This window comes from Cyrtonyx montezumae, unplaced genomic scaffold (assembly GCF_038088225.1).
Source record: "Cyrtonyx montezumae isolate F1298 unplaced genomic scaffold, pur_monq_1.0 scaffold_10, whole genome shotgun sequence".
NCBI classification, from domain to species: domain Eukaryota; kingdom Metazoa; phylum Chordata; class Aves; order Galliformes; family Odontophoridae; genus Cyrtonyx; species Cyrtonyx montezumae.
The window spans coordinates 57,708,120-57,727,180 of record NW_027071826.1 but is presented as its reverse complement, the minus strand read 5'-3'; the positions used below and the strand labels follow the sequence as shown (position 1 = coordinate 57,727,180).

The 19,061-nt window shown below is 61.0% G+C and overlaps 7 protein-coding genes across 9 annotated transcripts in view; 3 read left to right on the top strand and 4 right to left on the bottom strand.

Moving 5' to 3' along the window:
• Nucleotides 1-53: 53 nt before the first annotated feature.
• Nucleotides 54-1,831, bottom strand: CCDC86 (coiled-coil domain containing 86). Its single transcript, XM_065755501.1, has 4 exons — nt 1,578-1,831; nt 1,186-1,315; nt 712-786; nt 54-353 (listed from the first exon to the last, which is right to left on the bottom strand). Exons 1-4 carry the CDS (start codon nt 1,796-1,798, stop codon nt 234-236), a joined length of 546 nt encoding a protein of 181 aa, XP_065611573.1. The 5' UTR covers nt 1,799-1,831; the 3' UTR covers nt 54-233.
• Nucleotides 1,832-1,863: 32 nt separating this feature from the next.
• LOC136060828 (membrane-spanning 4-domains subfamily A member 15-like) lies at nt 1,864-3,651 on the bottom strand. The gene is made up of 8 exons (XM_065755627.1): nt 3,550-3,651; nt 3,266-3,430; nt 3,020-3,142; nt 2,745-2,801; nt 2,498-2,659; nt 2,306-2,425; nt 2,223-2,227; nt 1,864-2,104 (listed from the first exon to the last, which is right to left on the bottom strand). The coding sequence occupies exons 2-8, from the start codon at nt 3,425-3,427 to the stop codon at nt 1,864-1,866; spliced, it is 870 nt and encodes a 289-aa protein (XP_065611699.1). The 5' UTR covers nt 3,428-3,430; nt 3,550-3,651.
• Nucleotides 3,652-6,016: 2,365 nt separating this feature from the next.
• Nucleotides 6,017-8,278, bottom strand: LOC136060974 (membrane-spanning 4-domains subfamily A member 12-like). The gene is made up of 7 exons (XM_065755778.1): nt 8,168-8,278; nt 7,552-7,671; nt 7,361-7,417; nt 6,900-7,031; nt 6,505-6,618; nt 6,333-6,416; nt 6,017-6,252 (listed from the first exon to the last, which is right to left on the bottom strand). The coding sequence occupies exons 1-7, from the start codon at nt 8,255-8,257 to the stop codon at nt 6,232-6,234; spliced, it is 618 nt and encodes a 205-aa protein (XP_065611850.1). The 5' UTR covers nt 8,258-8,278; the 3' UTR covers nt 6,017-6,231.
• Nucleotides 8,279-9,357: 1,079 nt separating this feature from the next.
• Nucleotides 9,358-11,702, top strand: CBLIF (cobalamin binding intrinsic factor). The gene is made up of 8 exons (XM_065755495.1): nt 9,358-9,495; nt 9,596-9,772; nt 9,905-10,048; nt 10,131-10,274; nt 10,355-10,765; nt 11,143-11,290; nt 11,385-11,503; nt 11,577-11,702. The coding sequence occupies exons 1-8, from the start codon at nt 9,414-9,416 to the stop codon at nt 11,636-11,638; spliced, it is 1,287 nt and encodes a 428-aa protein (XP_065611567.1). The 5' UTR covers nt 9,358-9,413; the 3' UTR covers nt 11,639-11,702.
• Nucleotides 11,703-12,264: 562 nt separating this feature from the next.
• Nucleotides 12,265-13,361, top strand: MRPL16 (mitochondrial ribosomal protein L16). The gene is made up of 4 exons (XM_065755499.1): nt 12,265-12,307; nt 12,459-12,524; nt 12,620-12,768; nt 12,846-13,361. The coding sequence occupies exons 1-4, from the start codon at nt 12,265-12,267 to the stop codon at nt 13,329-13,331; spliced, it is 744 nt and encodes a 247-aa protein (XP_065611571.1). The 3' UTR covers nt 13,332-13,361.
• Nucleotides 13,362-14,210: 849 nt separating this feature from the next.
• STX3 (syntaxin 3) lies at nt 14,211-17,363 on the bottom strand. Its single transcript, XM_065755498.1, has 11 exons — nt 17,252-17,363; nt 16,534-16,614; nt 16,351-16,450; nt 16,168-16,242; nt 16,015-16,082; nt 15,397-15,505; nt 15,247-15,320; nt 15,038-15,172; nt 14,610-14,720; nt 14,392-14,489; nt 14,211-14,293 (listed from the first exon to the last, which is right to left on the bottom strand). Exons 1-10 carry the CDS (start codon nt 17,279-17,281, stop codon nt 14,412-14,414), a joined length of 861 nt encoding a protein of 286 aa, XP_065611570.1. The 5' UTR covers nt 17,282-17,363; the 3' UTR covers nt 14,211-14,293; nt 14,392-14,411.
• A 753-nt stretch (nt 17,364-18,116) lies between these two features.
• PATL1 (PAT1 homolog 1, processing body mRNA decay factor) overlaps nt 18,117-19,061 on the top strand; it is a 66,791-nt gene continuing 65,846 nt past the window's right edge. For all 3 annotated transcript variants that reach the window (XM_065755486.1, XM_065755487.1, XM_065755485.1), the window contains exons 1-3: nt 18,117-18,192; nt 18,516-18,627; nt 18,707-18,996. In XM_065755486.1, the coding sequence (XP_065611558.1) occupies nt 18,178-18,192; nt 18,516-18,627; nt 18,707-18,996 (417 nt within the window). In that variant the 5' untranslated portion in view covers nt 18,117-18,177. The remainder of the gene's footprint in view (nt 18,193-18,515; nt 18,628-18,706; nt 18,997-19,061) is intronic.

The following is a 19,061-nucleotide window of genomic DNA, read 5'->3' as shown; positions in this document are numbered from 1 at the left end:
GCAGGAGGTCTCTCTGTGACCCCAGAGGTAGAGCAGCCTCCCTGGAGCAAGGCTGGAGCAATTCCTCTTTGCTTTTAATGAAGAAAACGCGGATTTGGGCAGGTCTCAGTCCAGGCACTGACAACAACCTGGTTTCACAAGACAAGGCGCACAGCAGCTGGATCCTTTTCTGGATCCTGCTGTCCATTCGGAGCTGAGGACCCAGACAGCAGCAAGACCAGAAGACAGCAGCCTCACTCTGCAGCTGCTTTGCGCCGCACGGGCGCCTTCTGGAGCATGCCCAGCGTGTCCCGCTTCTCCACTCTGCGCAGCTGCTTCTTCTTTGCCCGCTTGAGCTTCGTTGGGTTGCGGATCTGAGGGGCAGAAGGAGGCAGATTTCAGGCAGATGGAAAGGCAGCTTTTCAGCCTGAAACCCCCAGGAATGTCTCCAGGCTCCCCCAGTTCTTGTGTAGGGGGGGAAGGAACAGGAGATAATCATCGCCTTTATACCACCACCCCCAGCTTTCTTCAAGGTAGAGAAGCCCTATCAAAGCCTCACATGCTTGGAGCACCACTGGTACCCCACGTGCCTTGCTCTGTCACCTCACGGGTCACCCTCAGAGTGATCTTATGGGGATATGCAAGTGCACTCCACCAGCCCTCCTAGAGCCAGAGAGGAACTGGAGCAGAAACTGAACCAAACTAGAGCTCAGCATTCAGTTCTGTACTTACCACTTGAACAATCTCTGCCTTCCGTTCATTCTCCAGACGCCGTCTGAGGTTTTCCTCCCGTCGACGCTTCTTCTCCTGCGGGAGCAGCACCAGAATGTCCCTGCAGCTCCCACCCTCCAGCCTTAAATCTAGGCCACTGGGAGCAGAGGGGCCAGACAAGGAGCTGCAGGGCTATAACCGTGCCTGTGCACGCAGAAATCTGCCACACGGGATTGAGACATCAACACTTTTTCCTTCCCCACCCTCCACGAGGCTCGAGCTGAATTTATCTCAAATCAACAACTTGCAGCAATTGACTGTCACGGCATGGAGCTGGCAGGACAGTGGGGGATTCAATAGGGTCTGGCGTGAGGCAGGCTTTGTGCTTGCTGCAGAGCTGGGATGAGCGACAAAGGTGTGAGATTGTGCCATGGGGAGGGTGAGATGGCGACGTGGAAGGAGCCGGACCGGCTTCCAAACTCAGCTCCCCATTACCTCTCTCTCCCTCTGCTTCGCCTCCTGCAGCTGCCGTGCCAAGTCCTGCACAAGCTTCTTCTCCTGCCGCACCTTCAGCTTTTGCTCCCATGAAGTGCGAAGGGGTTTGTCCTTCACCATGAGCGAGAACCTGGGCGGGTAGGTGGGGCTGTAACGGGGAGAGGCAGTCCCACCCCCAAACCCCAGGCCCTCCCCAAATTCTCCGGAGCCTACAAGCCCCCAGTCACAGCTCCCACTCCTCTGACCCCAAACAGCACCTCGGCCACCCGTAAAGCTCCTGACCGCTCGGGTACCACCCCTGAGTCCTCCTGGGGCAACTTACCCACCGCAGCCCCGTACCCCCCCCGCCCCTCCGACGGCCTGGAAACCCCACGTCCACTCCTCATCCCCACCTCTTCCTGCCCGGGTCCTTCCACACCCGCCCCGACTTGGGCCTGCCCCGGGGGATGGCCACCACGGCCTCTTTCCGCTTCTTGGCGGCCTTGCGGCGGGCTGGAGCCCGGGGAACTTCAGGGACCGGACCGGAGGTGGAAGTCAGGGAGAGATCGGGAGCCGAGCCCCCCCCGCTTGGCCCCTCCGGGCCCGGAGCCGCCGCTGTACCGCAGCCCTCCATCCTCCACGCGGCGCCTTCCTCGCGGCGCCGAGCGATGACATCACAACGCACTGCGCCGCTCAGCCTCAGTTCCGATTCACATCCGCCTCCACAGCCGCCATGTTGGTGGCGGGCAGCGCCCCCTCGGGTCGGGCAGAGGTCGCCATGTTGGTGGCGGGCAGCGCCCCCTCGGGTCGGGCAGAGGTCGCCATGTTGGTGGCGGGCAGCGCCCCCTCGGGTCGGGCATTGGTCGCCATGTTGGTGGCGGGCAGCGCCCCTAGGCCTGGCGGAGTGCTGCCCGGCTCCTCGAGAAACGCGAAGCCTTGGCTGAGGGAGAGGCGTTTATTTGTTTTTAGGAGGTTTTAGGGGTGCTTGGGGCTGCTGCTGCTGCTGAGGGCTAAGTGTGATCCGGCCCTGCACCCGAAGATGGTGTGGGGTTCACTACAGCACCTGGAGAGGGAGAGAAGAAACCTTAGGGCCGATGCCAGGGCCTGTGGAGGAAGAGATGCGCTGGAGCAGAGCCCTTACCATGCGTGTGTAACTGTACTGCTTGATGGCGGTGCAGCCAAAGGCCAGGGCCGCCACGGCTGTGCAGAACTCCAGCAGGCCGAAGAGGATGAGGATGGAGTCGAAGCCATTGCTCAGAGCCTGATGGAAGGAAGGCAGCTAGCACCCTGCTGCCCCACGCCACGCGCGGCTCCCCCCAGCCCTGGGCTCTACCTTGGTCTCGGCGTTGAAGCACCATTCCTGCCTCAACAGGATTGGCATGCTGGCAGTGCTGCTGCAGCCGGGGATGCTGTGGGTGATGGCCACCGCGTGTATGAGCATGGCCATCAGCGTGCTGAGGATGACGGCGGCGTTGGCCACGCAACACACCTTCACCTGCATGGTTCATACCAAGAAGGGTCACTCTACAAGGATGTGTCTCTCCTGGAGGCTGTGAGCAGCAGCCACGCGAGGCCCTTACCAGCAGGATGTTTTCTCTTTTCTCGCTTTCCACCAGGAGGGAGCCTGAAACCAGGAGCTGCTCGGAAAACAGAGGAGGGAGAGAGGCAGCCGTTAGGCACGGCTTCTCATCACCCATCCCGGAGCCCCTGCAGTGTTCAGGTCTGCCCTCACAGACTCTCCAGCCACAGAAAGAATAGTGGACGTGGGGTATACAAGAAGCCCCCCATAACAAGGAATCCAGCCCCCTATCTCTGGGGCAGTAAGGGTCTGAAGCCCAAGCATGCCCTTGCGTACCAGGAGCCCGAGCCAGAAGAAGACTCCGCTGGCCACAGGAAGAGAAAGGACGCTGTTGTTCTCTGCACAGGTCAGAATGATACCAAAGCACAAGTGGATGATGCCGGTGACGATATGAATGGTCTGGGAAAGGACAGGAGAGAGGGTTGGCAAAGATCAGCATTGCCATTTGCCTCGTCCCAGCCAGATCCCACCACCAGCAGCAGGATGCCAAGGGGATGTGACCCTACCACGCCGCAGACTCACCCCCAGCACTTTGGGCTGTGCTTTCCTGAAGCCACTGACTTGGAAAGACGACACGGTGGGCTGGTTGGAGCTGGAGGCCAGCTGGGCTGCCCGTGGGTCCGTGGCCGAGATGACCTCCGTGATGATCCGCACGCCACCGGATTCTGTCACCGTGGTTGCCATTACCTGCAGAGGCCCGGGGATGGGGCTGGGCCTGAGTTTGGTCCGTGTGAGGAGTGCTGCCACCCCAACGGGGACATCCCACATCCCGTCCCGCACTCCGTGCCCCGTCCTGCACCCTGTACCTCACTTAGCCTGGCTTATGCCTCCGCTGCTCCTGGTCCCTTGGGAAGTTTTGGTGGAGTGTAGGGGCTGCGGTGCCGCTGCCCTTTGCTCCGCAGAGGAAGTTTGTTTGCGGAAGTGCTGTCAGGCCCCTCTTGCTCAATGAGGCAGCTTTGCCAACAGGAGGAAGAGAGGCTGCAGAACCCACAAATGAACCCGCCTTGAGTGCCCACAGTAGGCTTCAGTGATCAGAGAAATCACCCCTGGCTGGTGCTTTCCTTATGGGACACGTGGGAGCAAACCGACACGTGGCCTAAACTCTGTCAGTCCTAGGGAGCCTCGTCTGCTGCTTTTTTGTGTGCTTCTCAGGGCTCTCCCTCCCTCCCAGCCACCTCGACTGTGTGTGTTTGTCCCCGCTGATGGCAGTCCACCCACAATCACGAGCTGGGGGGCTTGCTCCACTGTCAAAGGGAAGGGGGATGCAGTCGTTTCCAATAGGAAATGAGAGCACAGACTGGGAACAGAGCCACAGCACAAGGCGAGAGCTCCCGAAGGGCACCCACGTGGCCCCTTCCTCCCTGCTCAGGCCACCGTGCTCTGGCTCTGCCAGAAAACAGCCACTTCCTCCCCACGTGGAAGAACAGCCAGGACAGCGGGGATCCTGCCCCAGGAAATCAGTGTCCCCTGCAGCTGGGGAAAGACACAGGGCTGCATCCCAAAAGCAGCTTTTAGAAGCACCTCTTGCTTTTCTTTGGCCCTAGAGCTGGGACACCTGCTCTGTCCTGACTGTGAGCCCATGGGGGCTACCTCTCAGCATCCTTACATGCACGGGGGACCAGCAACTCCTCCCCTCTCTGCCTTGGTTCACAGAGAGCTTGGGACAAGGCTGCTTTGTCACACATCCCCATGATCCACTGCTTTCTGCTAGGCATATTTCCAAAGGGGTGGTGACCACGGATCGGCGTGCAGGATGGGAGAGGGTGGCTTCTGTGTGGAAATGAGCCCAGAAAGTGTCCCCTTGGCGACATCCTTCTGGGGAAGACACTTGGGGTCTGGAGAAGGGGTGGTTCCCCACAGTTATGTCTCATCCCTGGACACAACTCCCCAGGTGAGAGATGGGAGGGTTCTGCCTGTCAGCTGTGCTCCTGGTGGCTCTTTGTGCTTGGTTACCTGAGGATGCTTCGGCACCCGTGGAAACGCCCGTATCCCGTATTTATCCTCTGTACACGTGGTGTCCCCTGTCAAGAGCAGCAGCAGCTTGCATTCCCAGCTGAAGCCACTCGCTATAGTGGATTTCCTCCCAGATCCGTGCTTTCAGGCTCTGAAAGCATTCCTGGAGTTTCAGCTGGAAGCAAACTGTGACAGCTCTCATCCCAGCAGTGGGGGCCTTAAAGCCCATTTGTGAAAGAGGGATACGTGGAGAAAGCATTCTTCTCTTTCTAAATCAAGCCAGGCCCAGCTGGGGATGGCGGGAGCCCAAGGTAGGATGTTACAATATATTTTGGTGAGGCTCACAGGCATCTGGCTGAGCAGATGCAGGGAAGCAGCAAACCCTGCGTGCTGCAGGCTCTTTCCGATCCAAATCCCTGCTTTTTCCAAGGCAAACAAGTCACGATGGGTAAATGCTTTTCACAGCAAGTTTCTGCTTCCTGTGAAAAACTTTATATCCCCATAAAAATACCAAAAGACAAAATTCAGCTATTTCTCCAGAGCACCGGTTACTTAAGGAGGAAGTCACGTTTTCTGGGGCAGCCTCCAGCAAAGAAAAAAAAAACAAAAAAAACCAGGGTGAGCTGGCTTTCATCTCTACACCCTGTAACTGTGGCACTGCTCCTGAAAGCCTGTCCCAGCTGCTTCCCCATCTACTTTCACCCAGGATGCAGCTGGCCAGGAGCCAAGGTGGGTACAGGTTCCCAGCTGGTCGTGGTTGGCAGTAGGGACCCCACAAAGGGTGCTGGGCACGGTGTCACCAAGACACCGGTGTGGAGCTGGGTGGGCCCGGGGGGGACCCCTGGGAGTGAGAGCTGACTGCACTGTGAGCACAGCACAGGCAGTGCAGTCCTTTCCCCCTGCACTCCCCCCACCTCTGGGGCTTCTCCTCCCAAACCGGCTCATTATTTTTTCAGCACCGGGCCCAGAAATAACTGAGAGTGAGTGAATAATCCATGAGGTTTTGGCTGAATGGTGTAAGCAGTGGGAGGGGGGTGGTGAAATGAGCAAGAAAACATGGAACTTGACCCAAAACTCCTCCTGGAGGATGGTGCAAAACGCTCTCCAAGGAATCCTCCTTTGCTGAGAGGCTCGTCCCCACGGCGTCTCCTTAGCTCAAGCCCCCACAGCAGGGGATAGAGAACTGAAATCCATTAGGAGCTGTAAACCTCCCCCCCACACACACACACACACTGAAGGAGCAGAGCCAGGTCTGGCCACAGCATTTTATTATTTTATTTTCAAGAGAAAGTGAAGCCAGCAGGGGCTGAGCTGACAGCTCCCAGCACCTGCCTGGGGCAGTAGGGCAGGACCACCCCCTGTCCCTCCCCAGAGCAGCCAGGAGGTGAGAGCTGGGTGGGGTATGGGGGTCAGGAAGTCGGGGGGACAGGGGGCAAGGTTCAGGGGCTACAAGCATGCCCCTGCCTGCAGAGCAGCAAGAGGAGGTGCGATGCCCTGGGGCTGCAGGTGGCTGCCAGGACATGCTTTCTGCCCAGCTATACTTCAGGGGCTGCCAGCTGTGAAAGAGAAGAGCCCAGAGATGACTGTTGCACAGTGAGCTGGGGGCTCAGTGCGGCCCTCCCTGAGTCCCCCTCACCTCCGTGTAGCTGGGCGGCTGTGGCAGCTCTGCTTGAGCCACGGCCAGGTCCACCCTGGTGGTGCTGGGCACTATCAGCATGGCCTGGAGGGGAAAAACAGCATGCCATGCTTATCCCCAGCCAGGGGCACGGAGGACCCTGCGCTCTGCCTGCTGCTCCCCCCGCTGCTACCTCATTGGGGCTGAGGCGTGTTGCCCGGCACCAGAAGTTGGCAGTGGCAACAGCAATGCAAAACTCCAGGATGGTGAAGATGAGCAGCACAATGGAGATGCCGTTCCCTGCGAGCTCCAGAGAAGGGAAAGTTCCATCAGCAGCGCCCAGTGCTTGGCACCCCCCATCTCCCACCAGCCCGGGGTCTTGCTCTGTGTTCTTTGCCTCGCTGCTTTTCCAGAGCTCAGGCAGAACTGGGCACGTGAAGCACCTCCACGGCACCAACCATCAGGCAACTGCACGGTGCCAGTGGGGTGATGGGAGCCCCGATAGAGCCAAGCCTCCAGTAGGGCTAGGGAAGTGCTCCGAGGTGCAGAGGACACCAGAAGGCTGAACAGATCTGTGCCCCCACATACCAGGACAAAGTAGCTGTAGTAGTCATTGCTGGAGCGGTACAGCCCGTTGAGGTTGAGGTCAGTGATGAAAGCGACGATGCCCAGGAGTGCAAAGATGGCACTGATGATGTTCATGGCCTGGCTGCCCTTCACCTGTAGGCACGGAGAGGCTTTTCCTGGCCCTTTTGCCACAAAGCTGTGGTGGGTAAGAGCTCAGGGCCAGCCCCAGCACCACCCCAAGTTCCACCCCTGATGTAGGTACCGGGACTGCAGCGCTCCCTCAGCACTGCTGCTGACACAGCAAAAGGGCTGCAGCTGGCTTCATTCCCCTCTTCCAATTGCTCATTGACAGAAATAACCTCAGTACAAGTTTCAGATGGGGATGCAGCTTTGCCCCGGTGGGTTTCACCCGTGCACGTGCCGCCCCCCACCTCCCACTGCAGGTTTGAGGGTGGGGGGGGTGGGGGGAAACTGTCACTCACCGCACACTCTGTGGGACTCTTCTCTGCCCCAATGGACAGGCAGCCCGAGATGATGAACTGCACCAGGAGAGGGGAGGGGGGCACTCAGTCCTGTGTCAACAGACCCATAGAACACCCCCCCCACCCCCCTAGCACCCCGACTCCAGAGAAACTGGGGGCTGGCAGGCAGCCCCCAGCCCCATGCTACGCACAGACACGCCGCCCAAGAAGGGGATCTCGCCGATGATGAAGATGGAGGTGTAGACATTGGTGAGTGTGGTCAGGACGATACCGAAGCCAATGTGCATGAAGCCAGTCATGATCTGGATAGTCTGAGGGGATGGCGGGTCAGGGCTGGGCCCCCCCAGGGCAACCCCTGAGCTTTAGGGGCTCAACCCCGAGGGCTCCAACCCTGTAGTTTAGGAAAGGATTCCCATATCTGTGGACTCCGTCCCTGCTGCATTGTATGATGGGGGAGGCACAGAGCCCCTGTGCTCCTCATCCTCCCACCTCCAAGCCAAGGGTTAACCCCTCAGTGCCTGCTCAGTGCCCCCAGCCCCCCACGCCTAGGATTAACCCCTCTATTCCCCCAGCCGCAACGGGAGCTTCCCTTACCAAGGAGCACGGGAAGGGAGAGGGAGAAAGGGTCCGTGTTCCCCCCACCAACACTAAGGTCTGGGGACACCCGTGGGGATGGGGAACCTCTCAGGGATGCTAAGGGTGGGGGCGTCTTGGAGAGGTACAGCAGGGGTAGGAGGAGTTGTAACGGGGATACGGGGGTGTCATAGGGATGGGAATCCCCCCCTCCCCCCATCACTCCCAACTCACCCCCATCACTCGGTTCTTGCCCTTGGGCAGGGTCTCGGCCGTATACATGACAGCACGGCTCCCCAGCCGCAGCGTCCCCATCCCCTGCATGGAGACAGAGCCGCCAGCGGAGCCCCCCCCGGCTCCATCTACATCTTCCACCCCCCCCCCCGCCCCCCCCCGCCCCCCCCCGCCCTCCCCGCTCGCTCCCGGCCCCGAGCACTGGGGGCCGCCCCCGCTCCAGCGATTGGAGCCTTCCCCGTGATGTCAGGGGGCAGCCACGCGTGACCGTCGGGAGGGTCCGAGGTGTGCGTGCTGCTGCTGGAGCAAACGGGGGACAAATGAGATGGGAGGGGGGGGGGGCGGGAGCTGAGTGCTCAGAACCCCCTTCCCCCTAAAAACCAACCAACCAACCAACCAAAAGCCCACAAAACCAATAAACAAACAAACAAACAAAAAAACCCAACAAGCCCTCTTTGTCTCTTTGTTCTGTTTACAGCGGCTCGAAGTGAGTTCCTGGAAGAAAGCTCCATCAAAGCCATTAGGCACAGGAACATCTCCTCCCTGCGGGGAAGGCTGCGGTGAAAAGAGGCCGCCCCCCCCCCACCCCCCCCCCGGCCCTGAAGGTCCATGCTGCTGGGGCTGCTGGGGCAGGGGAGGGCACCTCTGTATTGAGGGAAAGGAGGACAGGTGGTCCTCCCACTATCCCCATCCCAGCCCCTGCTCCGTTGGTGATGAAGCAGAGGGAGAGCCCCTTGCTCTGCCTGTGCACTGTCATATTCAGGAGGAACCAATCACCACTGCACCATCCCCAACACCAACATCACTGCAGCGCAGGTCAGACCACCGCTGAGGAACACATGGCACCCCGGAGGGCTCAGTGCCACCGTTGCATCTCCTCTTAGCAACTACTTGATGGCACAGGGCTGAGTCCCAGCTTCCAGAGTGTGGCCAGCACGTTCCAGAGATGGACATCTCAGGGCTCCTTTGCTGGCAGAACAGCAATGCATGGACACAGCCAGTGAGACCAGTGCCAGGCACCAGACTTGTTTGTCTGGTCCTGACCCCGTACCGCTGGTCCCAGTGCCAAGGGAAAGGGCCACTCCCCTGCTGCACCACAACCCCATTGGTCAGCGAGCACCACCCTTGGGTGCCAGGGCCAGGCACATATATAGGGAGCAGAAGGTCACCACAGCACTGCTGGAGGCAGCTAAGAGCAGAGAGGTTGTGGCGTCACACAGGCACTGCTGGCACTGAGGTCCTGAGGATGCTCGGCGTGGCACTCAGCATCGGCGTGCTTCTGGCACTCGCAGGCCGTGGGGTGGCAGGCACGGTTCCACCAGACTGCAGTGAGTGTTGTGGGGATGTCAGCGAGGAGAATGGGTGCAAAACCCAGCAGGGGACACACGGGGTGCCCAGCACGTCCCGGTCTGCTCCCTCTTGCTGCAGTCATCAACACCCAGGAGCGTGCCCGGATGCTGGGGATACTGCGTGACTCGGCGACGCAGAGCGAGCTGCCCAACCCCAGTGTGCTGCTGGCCCTCAGCCTGGCTGGAGACAAGAGCAGTGATGCCCAGCAGCTGTTGCTCAAACAGATCAAGGAGACAGCAGTGGAGCAAGCAAAAGGTAGGAGGGTGCCTCAGGGGCCGACGCAGAAGCCAGGGGCATCAGTGTCGTGGAGTAGGCTGTCCCATAGTCTGGGCACAGTGGGTTAGGGTCCCAGCTCCTGCGTGCCCCGGCCACTCTCTGTCCCCACAGATATGTCCTCGGGCCAGGTGGCCCTGTACACTCTGGCCCTGCTCTCCTCCTGCTGTGACCCGAGACACGTAGAGGCAAACGGGCAGAGCGTCGATCTGGTCAGCATCCTACAGGAGAAGACCGACAAGGAGCTGGCAAACATGGGTATGGGGCTTAGAGTGGCACACGGCAGAGCAGGGACGGTGCTTCAGCCCATGCTGGCTGATGGAACCCTGTAATTCTGCAGAGTTGGTGGGCATACCAGTGAGCACGCTGTTCAGTGTGGGGCTGGACGCACAAGCGCTGTGCGTGGTGGGGGCAGGTGGCTACCAGAATGCAGCCGTCATCCTGGCCAGGAAGCTGCTGAGTTCCCAGGAACAGCTCTCTGTGGGTAAGGGTCTCCCCGCTCCTGCACTGCACTCCACACGGCTCTGTCTGTGCCAAGCAGGCAGTGACAGTGTTACTACGCAGACAACCAGGCCATGATGGCACTGGCACTGGTGTGTGACTACAACCGGACTGAGCTCCAAGACGTGCAGAACCTGCTGAACACAACACTCTCAGAGGTGGCCAACGGCTTCCTCAACAAGCAGTCAGAGGAAAAAGGCATAATTGGGAACATCTACAGCACAGGCCTGGCCATGCAGCTGCTGCTGGCTGCCGGCGACTTCTACGCCCCGCGGGTGTGGGACTGCACCCAGCCTGTGGCTGCCATCACCAAACATCACCTGCAGCAGCCCATGGCCGTCGCCCAGGCACTGCCAGCCCTGGTGGGCAGAACCTACCTGGATTCTGCCAGCCTGCGCTGCAGCACTGAAGCATCCACAACCACTAGCCCACAGATGGACCCGACCCCGAGCCCAGAAAGGACAACTCGGGAAGGTATTGTCTGCCTCCGGCCCCACGTGGCCCCCACCCTACACTCCTTATAGTTTCTAATTGATTACTCCAAGTGGGTTTTCAGCTTATCGGGCTGGAAGAGTCCACACCTGGAGGATGTGGCTACTATCGCATTATAATCTCATTTCCATGCTGACGGATGTGGATTTTGGTATCTCATTAGCCTTTAACGAGACTAAAGTTCCATTCCCATTATGTTGACACCAGCCATTGCCGTGCACTTGACGTAGCTGTGGTCACACTGCTATGTTTTCACTCATTCTTTGCATATTTGCGATAACTTATTTCTACTTACTTCCTCGTCGGACAAGTTTCCCCTTTGAGACAATGAATTCATTGTCCCTGTTATACTCTCCCAGTGGGACCCAACATTACAGTGACCTACACCATCATCAACCACTTGAGGGGAGAAAAATTCAACTGTAACATCACGGTGGATGTCCCAGCTGGCTCTGTGCTGCTGGACGTGCTGAAGGCGGCAGAAAAGGCCGACCCCACCAACTTCAGGTGAGCAACGGGGGCCGTGACAGAGTAATGTCACCACCTGGGCCCCAACCCACTGCCCGTCGGGCGCCAGTCCCACCACCCATGCGGCCCACAGCTTCAAGACAAAGACAACATTCTGGGGCCCAATGGTGGTGTCCATCCACGGGCTGGCCGGCAGTGAGGCTGACAGGACCTACTGGCAGTTCTTCAGCGGCCAGGAGGCACTGGACGAAGGTGGGCAGCACTGGGGGTTGGTGGGGGCTGCGGTGGGGAGGAGCCCCAGCCTCACACCAATGCCCCACGGCAGGGGTTGGCACATACAAGCCACACAACGGGGAGCACATCCAGGCTGTCTTCAGCACCTACTGACGGCACCAGGGGAGCAGCAGCCCTGCTGGGACAGCGACGTGGCAATAAAGACTCATTTGCAGCACGTTCTTCCTTGTGTTCATTTACGGAATCAAACTCTATAACCCAGAGTTAGGTTATAAAGCAGCTATGTTTACTCGGCGTCAGGTGCAAGGGGGATAGCTCCACCAAGGCTGCACGCCTAGCAGCAGAAGCGTTACACGTTTGTCAGTCAAGCTCATACCTATTCAACAGGCTACGTGATATCCGTTCACATATTCATTGTTTTCATCCCTCCCCCCCGACGCCTGCGCTTTGGCTTCCTTAGGTGGTCGGTGGATGAAGGCTCGCTGTCTTCCTCCCCGTCCGGTGCTCACTCTGGGATGAAGTCTTCCTCGCAGTGTCCTTTTGAACTCTTGGAGCGATTCCCTCTTTTTTTCGTCTCCTGGTTCTGCTGACTACACCGTCCTACTCCTTCCCAATCGTCCCTTAAAGCCGCGCCCGGCAGCGCCGCCTCTCAGAGCCGGAACCCACATTCCCTTCCCCTCGACCGAGGGGGAAAGGAGGAGCGGGGCGACCGGAAGTGCTCCCGGCCGGGCGGCTGACGGGACGGACCCGGTGGCGGCGCCCCGCGGGCACTTCCGGCCATGGGGTGGTGGCGGCTGGGGCGGCCGGTGGCGGCCTGCGGAGGTCGGGGGGGACACGGGAGGGACCAGAGGGGGACTGTGGGGTAGGCGGGAGGGGTCCCGAGGATGGGGGAGGGGGCGAGGCGTGCGGCGGTGCCCGGGGGCGGCCTTCCTGGTGCCCCCGGCCCGGCCCTGAGCGCTCGCTGTGCCTTTAGGCCCCGGCGGCAGCGCCGTCCCCCGGGCAGGCCTTAAGAAGCTCGTGCTGCCCCCTGACTACAGCGGTAAGTGCCGGGCTCGGCGGCTGCGGGCGGCCCTGCGGGGATATGGTCGCTCGTTGCTGTTACCCCGTGATCCCCGCGCTTTCCCTCCCTGCCAGGCATCACGCTCCCGGAGAGGCCGAAGTTGAAATTCATGGAGAAGGTGCCGGCAGTGCCCAAAGCCCGGCGGGAACCACGGCAGCTCCGGGATATCCGCGGGCCCTCCCACGTGGCCACTGACTTCACGAAGGGGCAGTACGGCATCCTGGTGAGCACCGGGCTGTGGTCGGTGGTGTTTGGAGCACCTCTGTTGCTCAGCCCTCAGCCCTTGCCATCCTCCCACAGGCGCTGGGGGGTGGCTACCTGCACTGGGGCCACCTGGAGATGATACGTTTGACCATCGGGCGCGGCATGGACCCCAAGAACATGTTTGCCATCTGGCGTGTGCCAGCCCCCTACAAGCCACTAACAAAGAAGAGCCTTGGACACCGCATGGGGGGCGGCAAGGGCCCCATCGACCGCTACGTGACAGCGGTGAAGAGTGGACGGCTCGTGGTGGAGGTTGGTGGGCGCTGCGAGTTCGATGAGGTGAAGCCCTTCCTCACGCAGGTGGCCCGCAAGCTGCCCTTCCCTGCTGTTGCTGTCAGCCGACAGAGCCTTCAGCAGATGCAGGAGGAGGAGGAGGAGAAGAGGCGCAACAACCAGAACCCCTGGACCTTCGAGCGAGTCGTCACTGCCAACATGCTGGGCATGCGCAGGTACCTCAGCCCCTACGACCTGAAGCTGAAGGGACGCTACTGGGGGAAATTCTTCCTTCAGCACAGGGTGTAGACACCAGAATAAAGCCCTCTGTGAAAGCGTGGAATCATGCAATCTTTAATGTCGCAAAAGACCTCTGGGATCATCGAGTCCAACTGTCCGCTTACCGCCAAGAAACGTTTCGATGTGGCACTGAGGGACTTGATTTAGTGGGGAAACGTTGATGTAGGTAGATGGTTGGGCTCAGTGATCTTGGGAGTTCTCTCCCAGCCTCGGTGATTCTATGATTCTGTGATTCGGTGTTGCCCACTACATCATGTCCCACATTTCTTCAACACCTCCAGGGATGATGACTCCACCACCTCCCTGGGCATCGTGTTCCAATGCCTGACCATTTTTTTCCTGATATTCAATCTGAACCTCCCTTGGCACAACTTGAGGTCGTCATCTCTCACCTCTCGCTTCGTATGTGGGAAAAGAGACCAACTTTACCTCACTACAGCCTCCTTTCAGGGAGTGGTAGAGAACAACAATATTTTCCCTCAGCTTCCTCTTCTCCAGACTTAACAATCCCAGCTCCCTCAGCCACTCCCCATAAGACTTAGGCTCCAGAACCCTCACCGCCTCCATTATCGTTTTTTGGGTGTGCTTACTGTGGGTTGTGGAGGACCAGACACAGGAATGGGACCCGGAGGTGAGTGACACAACTCTTTGACACAGCACCGTGGGGTGGAGTGTGAGTGATCTCTTTATTGGGGAGAAGGGCCGCGGTGTGGGTGTCGGCACATCTGCAGAGCAGCGCTGTGGAGGAGTGGCTGCAGGCGAGCTCTGAGTCAGGGGTGAGCTTTTTCCTTTCACCACCAGGCAAGGCGGAGCCCTGGCCGTGGCCGGCTCCGTGCTGGCAGGTCGGGAGCTGTGGGACCCTGGTGTGAGGACAGCGGGTGAGGGGGAACCTCAGGGTGACGTCCTCAGGGCTTGGCAAGCGGGTCCCAGGGCCACGGGTAGGATCACGGAACAGGATGGGGAAAGGCCACCTGTAAGCAGGAAGCAGCAGAGGTGGCTGGCACTGCTGTCCCCGTCTGTCAGTGCAGAGTGAATGGTGCTGGCCCGGACCCCGTGGGCACCCCATCACCTGTGGGTGTGGCTGGGGTGTCAGGCGAAGATGCTACCGATGCTGGAAGCCAAGATGATAACAAGGATCACGCAGCAAATCATGATCATGATCTTCTTCTGCATGGGGAGAGAGGGGCTGTGAGGCTGGGACACGGGCAGTGCGGGGAAGTGGGGACAGGAAGACAGAGGTGCAGGGGGTGACTCAGAGCAGTGGGGTGTCCTGTTGGTCCCTCTCACCCTCCTGGCTTCACTTTGGTACTTGACGGCCTTTTTGGTGTCAGCCACGGCTCGCTCCACAAAGCCAACGGACTGGTCCATGTTGTTCTCTATGCGGTCGATCATGGCTCCCTATGGGGGCGACAAGCAGAGACAAGGGGCACAGCACAACTCCTCGCATTGCACGGGGCACTGAGGGTGCTCAGAGGGGATGGGGACGGGACCCCTTCCTGGGGGTTTGGTGCCATGGGTCCATGGCGCTCCCTGGCCATGTTCCAGCCCCTAGGGGACCCTCCTCATTCCTTTGCTGTCCCGTGCGGGAGTCCCTGTCCGTCTCCATCCTGTCCCTTCTCGTTCCTGTGCTGTCCCATGCCCAGACCCCTACTTGTCCCCTCCCCTGCCCCAGTCCCTCTGCCCCACGCTGGGTGCTGCTCTCCCCACGGCCATGCCTGGTTCTCCACCAGCATGGCGATGTCGACAAACATGTCGTGCAGCTCCTTGATGCTGCTCTCCAGCCTCACGATGTCCTTGTGGCGCCCCTCGATCTCGCTCAGTGCCTGCTTTGAGATCTGCGAGTCCATGATCTGCAGGGGGCACAAAGCAAGAGGCGTCAGTGGGGCGGCTCCAGACCCCCCAACCCTGGCCCCGTGGGGCTCACCCCCGAGGTGAAGATGGCGGGGTTCCCGCTCTCCAGCATCTCCTCCAGCTCCTCGTCCGTCGTGTTCTTGCCAGCTGTGGGGAGTCAGCGCTGCCACAGGCTCTGCCCCACTGAATGAGAGGGGCATATGGCGGGGAGGGGGGCACGCACTGATCTCTAGCTGGCGCTGGATCCGGCCTTTGCTGCGCTCCCGGAAGTCAACCTGCGCCTCGTTGTACTTGGTCATCACATCGACGAACTTGCGGGACAGGACTGAGTGCTGGGGACAGGGACATCGGGGTGGGTTACCCATATGATCCCACCACAGGATGCGTGACTGCAGAGGACAGTGACGGAGATACTGAGATGGTGGCATTGGGTTGGGAACACTCCTGAGTATGGCGAGTCCAAGCTCCTGGGATTATGATCAAGCGCTGGAGCTTTGTTTGAGGACACTGGGATATGGACACCCCGGGCGTAGTGTCCCAGCCCCAGGGGGCAGGACTGAGTGCTGGAGGCAGGGACATTGAGGCAGGCAGGAGCAGCGGGATGGGATAAACCCCAGGAACGGCATGCCACCGCGGCAGGAGCCAGGACCACGGACAGTGGAGAGAGGCCGGGTACACGGCCCCATGAAACCGGGCTGAGCGCTGGGGACAGGCATGGGTCACGGTTCTGGGACACCCTGGGCGAGACATGTGCCCAGCCCGGGGGGGACAGGCCCGAGTGTGGGAGCGGCCGTGATGCATTTCACCCCCAGGAGAGGAAAGCGGGCTACAGGTGGCTCACCTGGGACTTGCGTATGCGCAGGTCGGCGGAGGAGCGAGCCTCGTCCTGCTCGATGTTCCTCTCCATGCCTGCCAGCAGTGAGAACCCCACCCATTAGGTGCGTTCCCCCCCCCCCTTCCCGGTGACAGCGGGGCCCAGGACGTGATCACTCACTCTTCAGCTTGTTGCGCACGCTGTTGGCCATCTTCTTGATGTCGGCTGTGAGCTGCTCCAGTTCATCTTTGGTCTCTGCAGGGGATGGGGCACTGAGATGGGGATGCCATCACATGTGGGTCTCCAAGGAGGGGACATATGGCCCTGATTGGGGGGGGGGGGGGGACACACAGCCATGCTCACTCTGCTCGGGGATGGGGGCCGAGAGGATGACGCTGTAGAGCTTCTTGGCCTCCTCTACGTTCTCTGAAATCTTGTCGATGTTCTGCCGTGTCTCCTCAATCTGGAGGGGCCAGCAGGACATGTCACCTTTGCCCCCCATGTCTCCCACGTGCCCCATGTCCCCTGTGTCCGCCAGCTCCACACCTCAGCAAAGAATTCATCCATGAAGGCTGTGTTGTCGATGGCGATTTCCAGCTCATCAGTGTCATCCTCAGCATCCTGCTTCTGTGGGGATCGGTGAGGGAACGCTCAGGGGACACCTGGGGACACCCGGTGGGTGTGGGACGAGGACAAGGAGGGGACACGGTGGCCCCAAGCAGCGAGGGGGGGGGCCCAGCCGGGTGCCATCTGCTCGCATCTGGCCAGCGAGAATTAACGGATTGCAGGGCTGGGCCGTGGGAGGGGACAGTGACGGAGATGGGGCACTCCATCATGGGGCTTTGTGCCCCAAACTTCACCCTACGGCAGCTCCGTATGAGCTCTCCCCTTCCCCACAGCCGCCCTTGCCATTACCGTGGTGTCGTGCCCCAGCCCCCCATTTCTGGGGTAAAAATAACCCTAATCCCCCGCTCCCCCCGCAGTTCCTGACCGTGAGCAGTGCCTCCCTAATCCCCGCTAAATCCCCCTCGGGGCAGCATGGAGGCCACAGGGCTGCGCAGCGTGGAGAGTACCCCAAGACCCCAAAAGCAGGGCATGGGGCCCCACGCATGTCCCACGTCCCTTCCTGTGCCCCACACTGAGGATGCAGCCACCCCGAATCCTCCCAGGGCTCAGACCCGCGGCCCCCTCCAGCTGTAGGGTGCCACCTATCCCCGGGTGCCCCCACCCACACGTGCCCCCCATCGTGCCCTGCACCCCTCACCGCCCGGAGCTGCTCCAGCCGGTCCCGCATGGTGCTGGGCTGCCAGGACTCGCTGCCCGCCTGCTGCCGTCCTACATCAGCCCCGCTAATCCCTGCTGATGGGCACTCAATGAGGGCAAGGCTGAGGCGGGGCTGCCTGCACCCGCCACGTGTGCTCCAGACGACCAAGTGGGGGGGGGGGGATGGAGAAGGTGCCAGTGACACGAGTGTCTCCACAGCCTACAGGTGGCCCTGGCACCGGGTGGGGGACAGGGGGTGATGGGGGGCCGGGGGGACATGGCTGCGGATAGGGAGTATGAGTGCTGGGGTATGGGTTGGAGGACAGGCCCACGGATAGGGGACGTGGGTGATGGGACACGAGTTGGAGATATGACCACGGGTAGAGGACGCGGGTGGTGGGACACAGGCTGGGGACGTGGCTAAGGGTAGGGGACATGGCTTGGGGGACGTGGCCATGAATAGGGGGTACAGGTAGTGAGACACAGGTTGGAGACGTGGCTAAGAATAGGGGACGTGGGCTGGGGGACGTGGCTGCGCTTAGGGGACGTGAGCCGGGGTACGCGTCCATGGGTAGAGGACGCATGCGGTGGGACACCGGTCAGGGGACAAGATTAGAGGGAAACAGCCAGGGGACAAAGCTGAGCACCGGGCAACCTGGCGTGTGGGGCGCGACCTGGGGCAGCAGAGCGGCGCTGGGGCACGACGGGGCAGAGGAGCGCGGAGCCAGGGAGAAAAAGGCCGCCTGCCCCTTTAAGAGCCGCCCGCAGAGGGGCGCGGCGGGGCTCCCCTTCGCGCATGCGCACTCCGCGGACGGGCGGAGGGTGACGTCATGCACGTGCGCCCGCCGTGGCGCATGCGCGGCGGGGCCGGAGCGGGCCGCGCGGAGCCTGCGGGCGGGGGGCGCCGCCGCCGCTGCCGCCGCCGCCATGTTCCGGTATCCGGTGAGCGGGCGGCGGGGCGGGGCGGGGCCTGAGCGGGGCGGGGCCGGGCCTCGGAGTTGAGTTTGGGGTCGCGGCTGCCGGCTCAGGGCTGAGGGTCGGGGTCGGGGCCGTGCGGCCGCGGGTTCGGGGCTGAGGGTCGGAGCTGGGGCTCGAAGCCAGAGGTCGACGCTGAGGGTTGGGGCTGTAGGCTCAGGGCCGAGGGTCAGCAGCGGGTGTTCAGGGCTGAGGGTTGGGGCTCCGGGCTCGGGATTGGGGCTGCTAGTCAGAGCTTGGTGGCGGTGCCCGTAGTGGTGGTGGTACAAGCGTGCTGCCCATCACTGCAGTCCCTGGAGGAGTGCCCGCTGGATGAGGAGGAGGACGGCTTCCAGGCACTGGGCGAGGAGGATGAGGACATTGATCAGTTCAACGATGACACCTTTGGAGCCGGGGCTGTCGGTGAGCACTTGGTCCCGCTCTCTTGTCCTCACCGCCCACCCGGTGCTGCTGCCGTGCTCAGCCCGCCGTTCCCGTGCAGATGATGACTGGCAGGAGGCCCACGAGCGGTTGGCTGAGCTGGAGGAGAAACCCGTGGGCTCCGGGCAGCAGGCCACGCCGAGCAGTGAGGATGCAGAGTTGCTGGGTGAACCTGAGGATGCGCTGGCAGAGCGGCTGACGCGGCTGGTGATTGAGAGTGAGCTGGAGGACCCTGCCATCATGCGTGCTGTGCACACCCGTGGGCCCGGTGCACAGACCATGGCACTCACCAGCAGCATCTGGGATGGCCCCTCTGTGCTGCAGCGCATCCGCACGCCGCTGCTCACCCAGGTATGGGCACTGTCGGCTCTCAACGAACGGCTGTGGGAATGGGGAAGGGTCGGGTCAGGAGAAGG

Excerpts from the sequence above, each read along its gene's own strand:
- MRPL16 (XM_065755499.1), top strand. The coding sequence starts at position 12,265 with ATGGGGTGGTGGCGGCTGGGGCGGCCGGTGGCGGCCTGCGGAG. Across the intron at positions 12,308-12,458 it reads GCCGGTGGCGGCCTGCGGAG|GCCCCGGCGGCAGCGCCGTC; the intron begins GTCGGGGGGGAC and ends CTGTGCCTTTAG. Across the intron at positions 12,525-12,619 it reads GCTGCCCCCTGACTACAGCG|GCATCACGCTCCCGGAGAGG; the intron begins GTAAGTGCCGGG and ends CCTCCCTGCCAG.
- CBLIF (XM_065755495.1), top strand. The coding sequence starts at position 9,414 with ATGCTCGGCGTGGCACTCAGCATCGGCGTGCTTCTGGCACTCGCAGGC. Across the intron at positions 10,275-10,354 it reads CCAGGAACAGCTCTCTGTGG|ACAACCAGGCCATGATGGCA; the intron begins GTAAGGGTCTCC and ends GTTACTACGCAG. Across the intron at positions 10,766-11,142 it reads AGAAAGGACAACTCGGGAAG|TGGGACCCAACATTACAGTG; the intron begins GTATTGTCTGCC and ends ATACTCTCCCAG.
- LOC136060828 (XM_065755627.1), bottom strand. The coding sequence starts at position 3,427 with ATGGCAACCACGGTGACAGAATCCGGTGGCGTGCGGATCATCACGGAG. Across the intron at positions 3,143-3,265 it reads CACAGCCCAAAGTGCTGGGG|ACCATTCATATCGTCACCGG; the intron begins GTGAGTCTGCGG and ends GTCCTTTCCCAG. Across the intron at positions 2,426-2,497 it reads GCTTCAACGCCGAGACCAAG|GCTCTGAGCAATGGCTTCGA; the intron begins GTAGAGCCCAGG and ends TCCTTCCATCAG.
- LOC136060974 (XM_065755778.1), bottom strand. The coding sequence starts at position 8,257 with ATGCAGGGGATGGGGACGCTGCGGCTGGGGAGCCGTGCTGTCATGTAT. Across the intron at positions 7,672-8,167 it reads GCAAGAACCGAGTGATGGGG|ACTATCCAGATCATGACTGG; the intron begins GTGAGTTGGGAG and ends CCATCCCCTCAG. Across the intron at positions 7,032-7,360 it reads AGAGTCCCACAGAGTGTGCG|GTGAAGGGCAGCCAGGCCAT; the intron begins GTGAGTGACAGT and ends CCGTGCCTACAG.
- STX3 (XM_065755498.1), bottom strand. The coding sequence starts at position 17,281 with ATGCGGGACCGGCTGGAGCAGCTCCGGGCG. Across the intron at positions 15,173-15,246 it reads CCGCCATCTTCACCTCGGGG|ATCATGGACTCGCAGATCTC; the intron begins GTGAGCCCCACG and ends TGCCCCCTGCAG. Across the intron at positions 14,721-15,037 it reads CCATGCTGGTGGAGAACCAG|GGAGCCATGATCGACCGCAT; the intron begins GCATGGCCGTGG and ends TCGCCCCCATAG.
- CCDC86 (XM_065755501.1), bottom strand. The coding sequence starts at position 1,798 with ATGGAGGGCTGCGGTACAGCGGCGGCTCCGGGCCCGGAGGGGCCAAGC. Across the intron at positions 1,316-1,577 it reads AAGGACCCGGGCAGGAAGAG|GTTCTCGCTCATGGTGAAGG; the intron begins GTGGGGATGAGG and ends CTACCCGCCCAG. Across the intron at positions 354-711 it reads AGGCAGAGATTGTTCAAGTG|ATCCGCAACCCAACGAAGCT; the intron begins GTAAGTACAGAA and ends TCTGCCCCTCAG.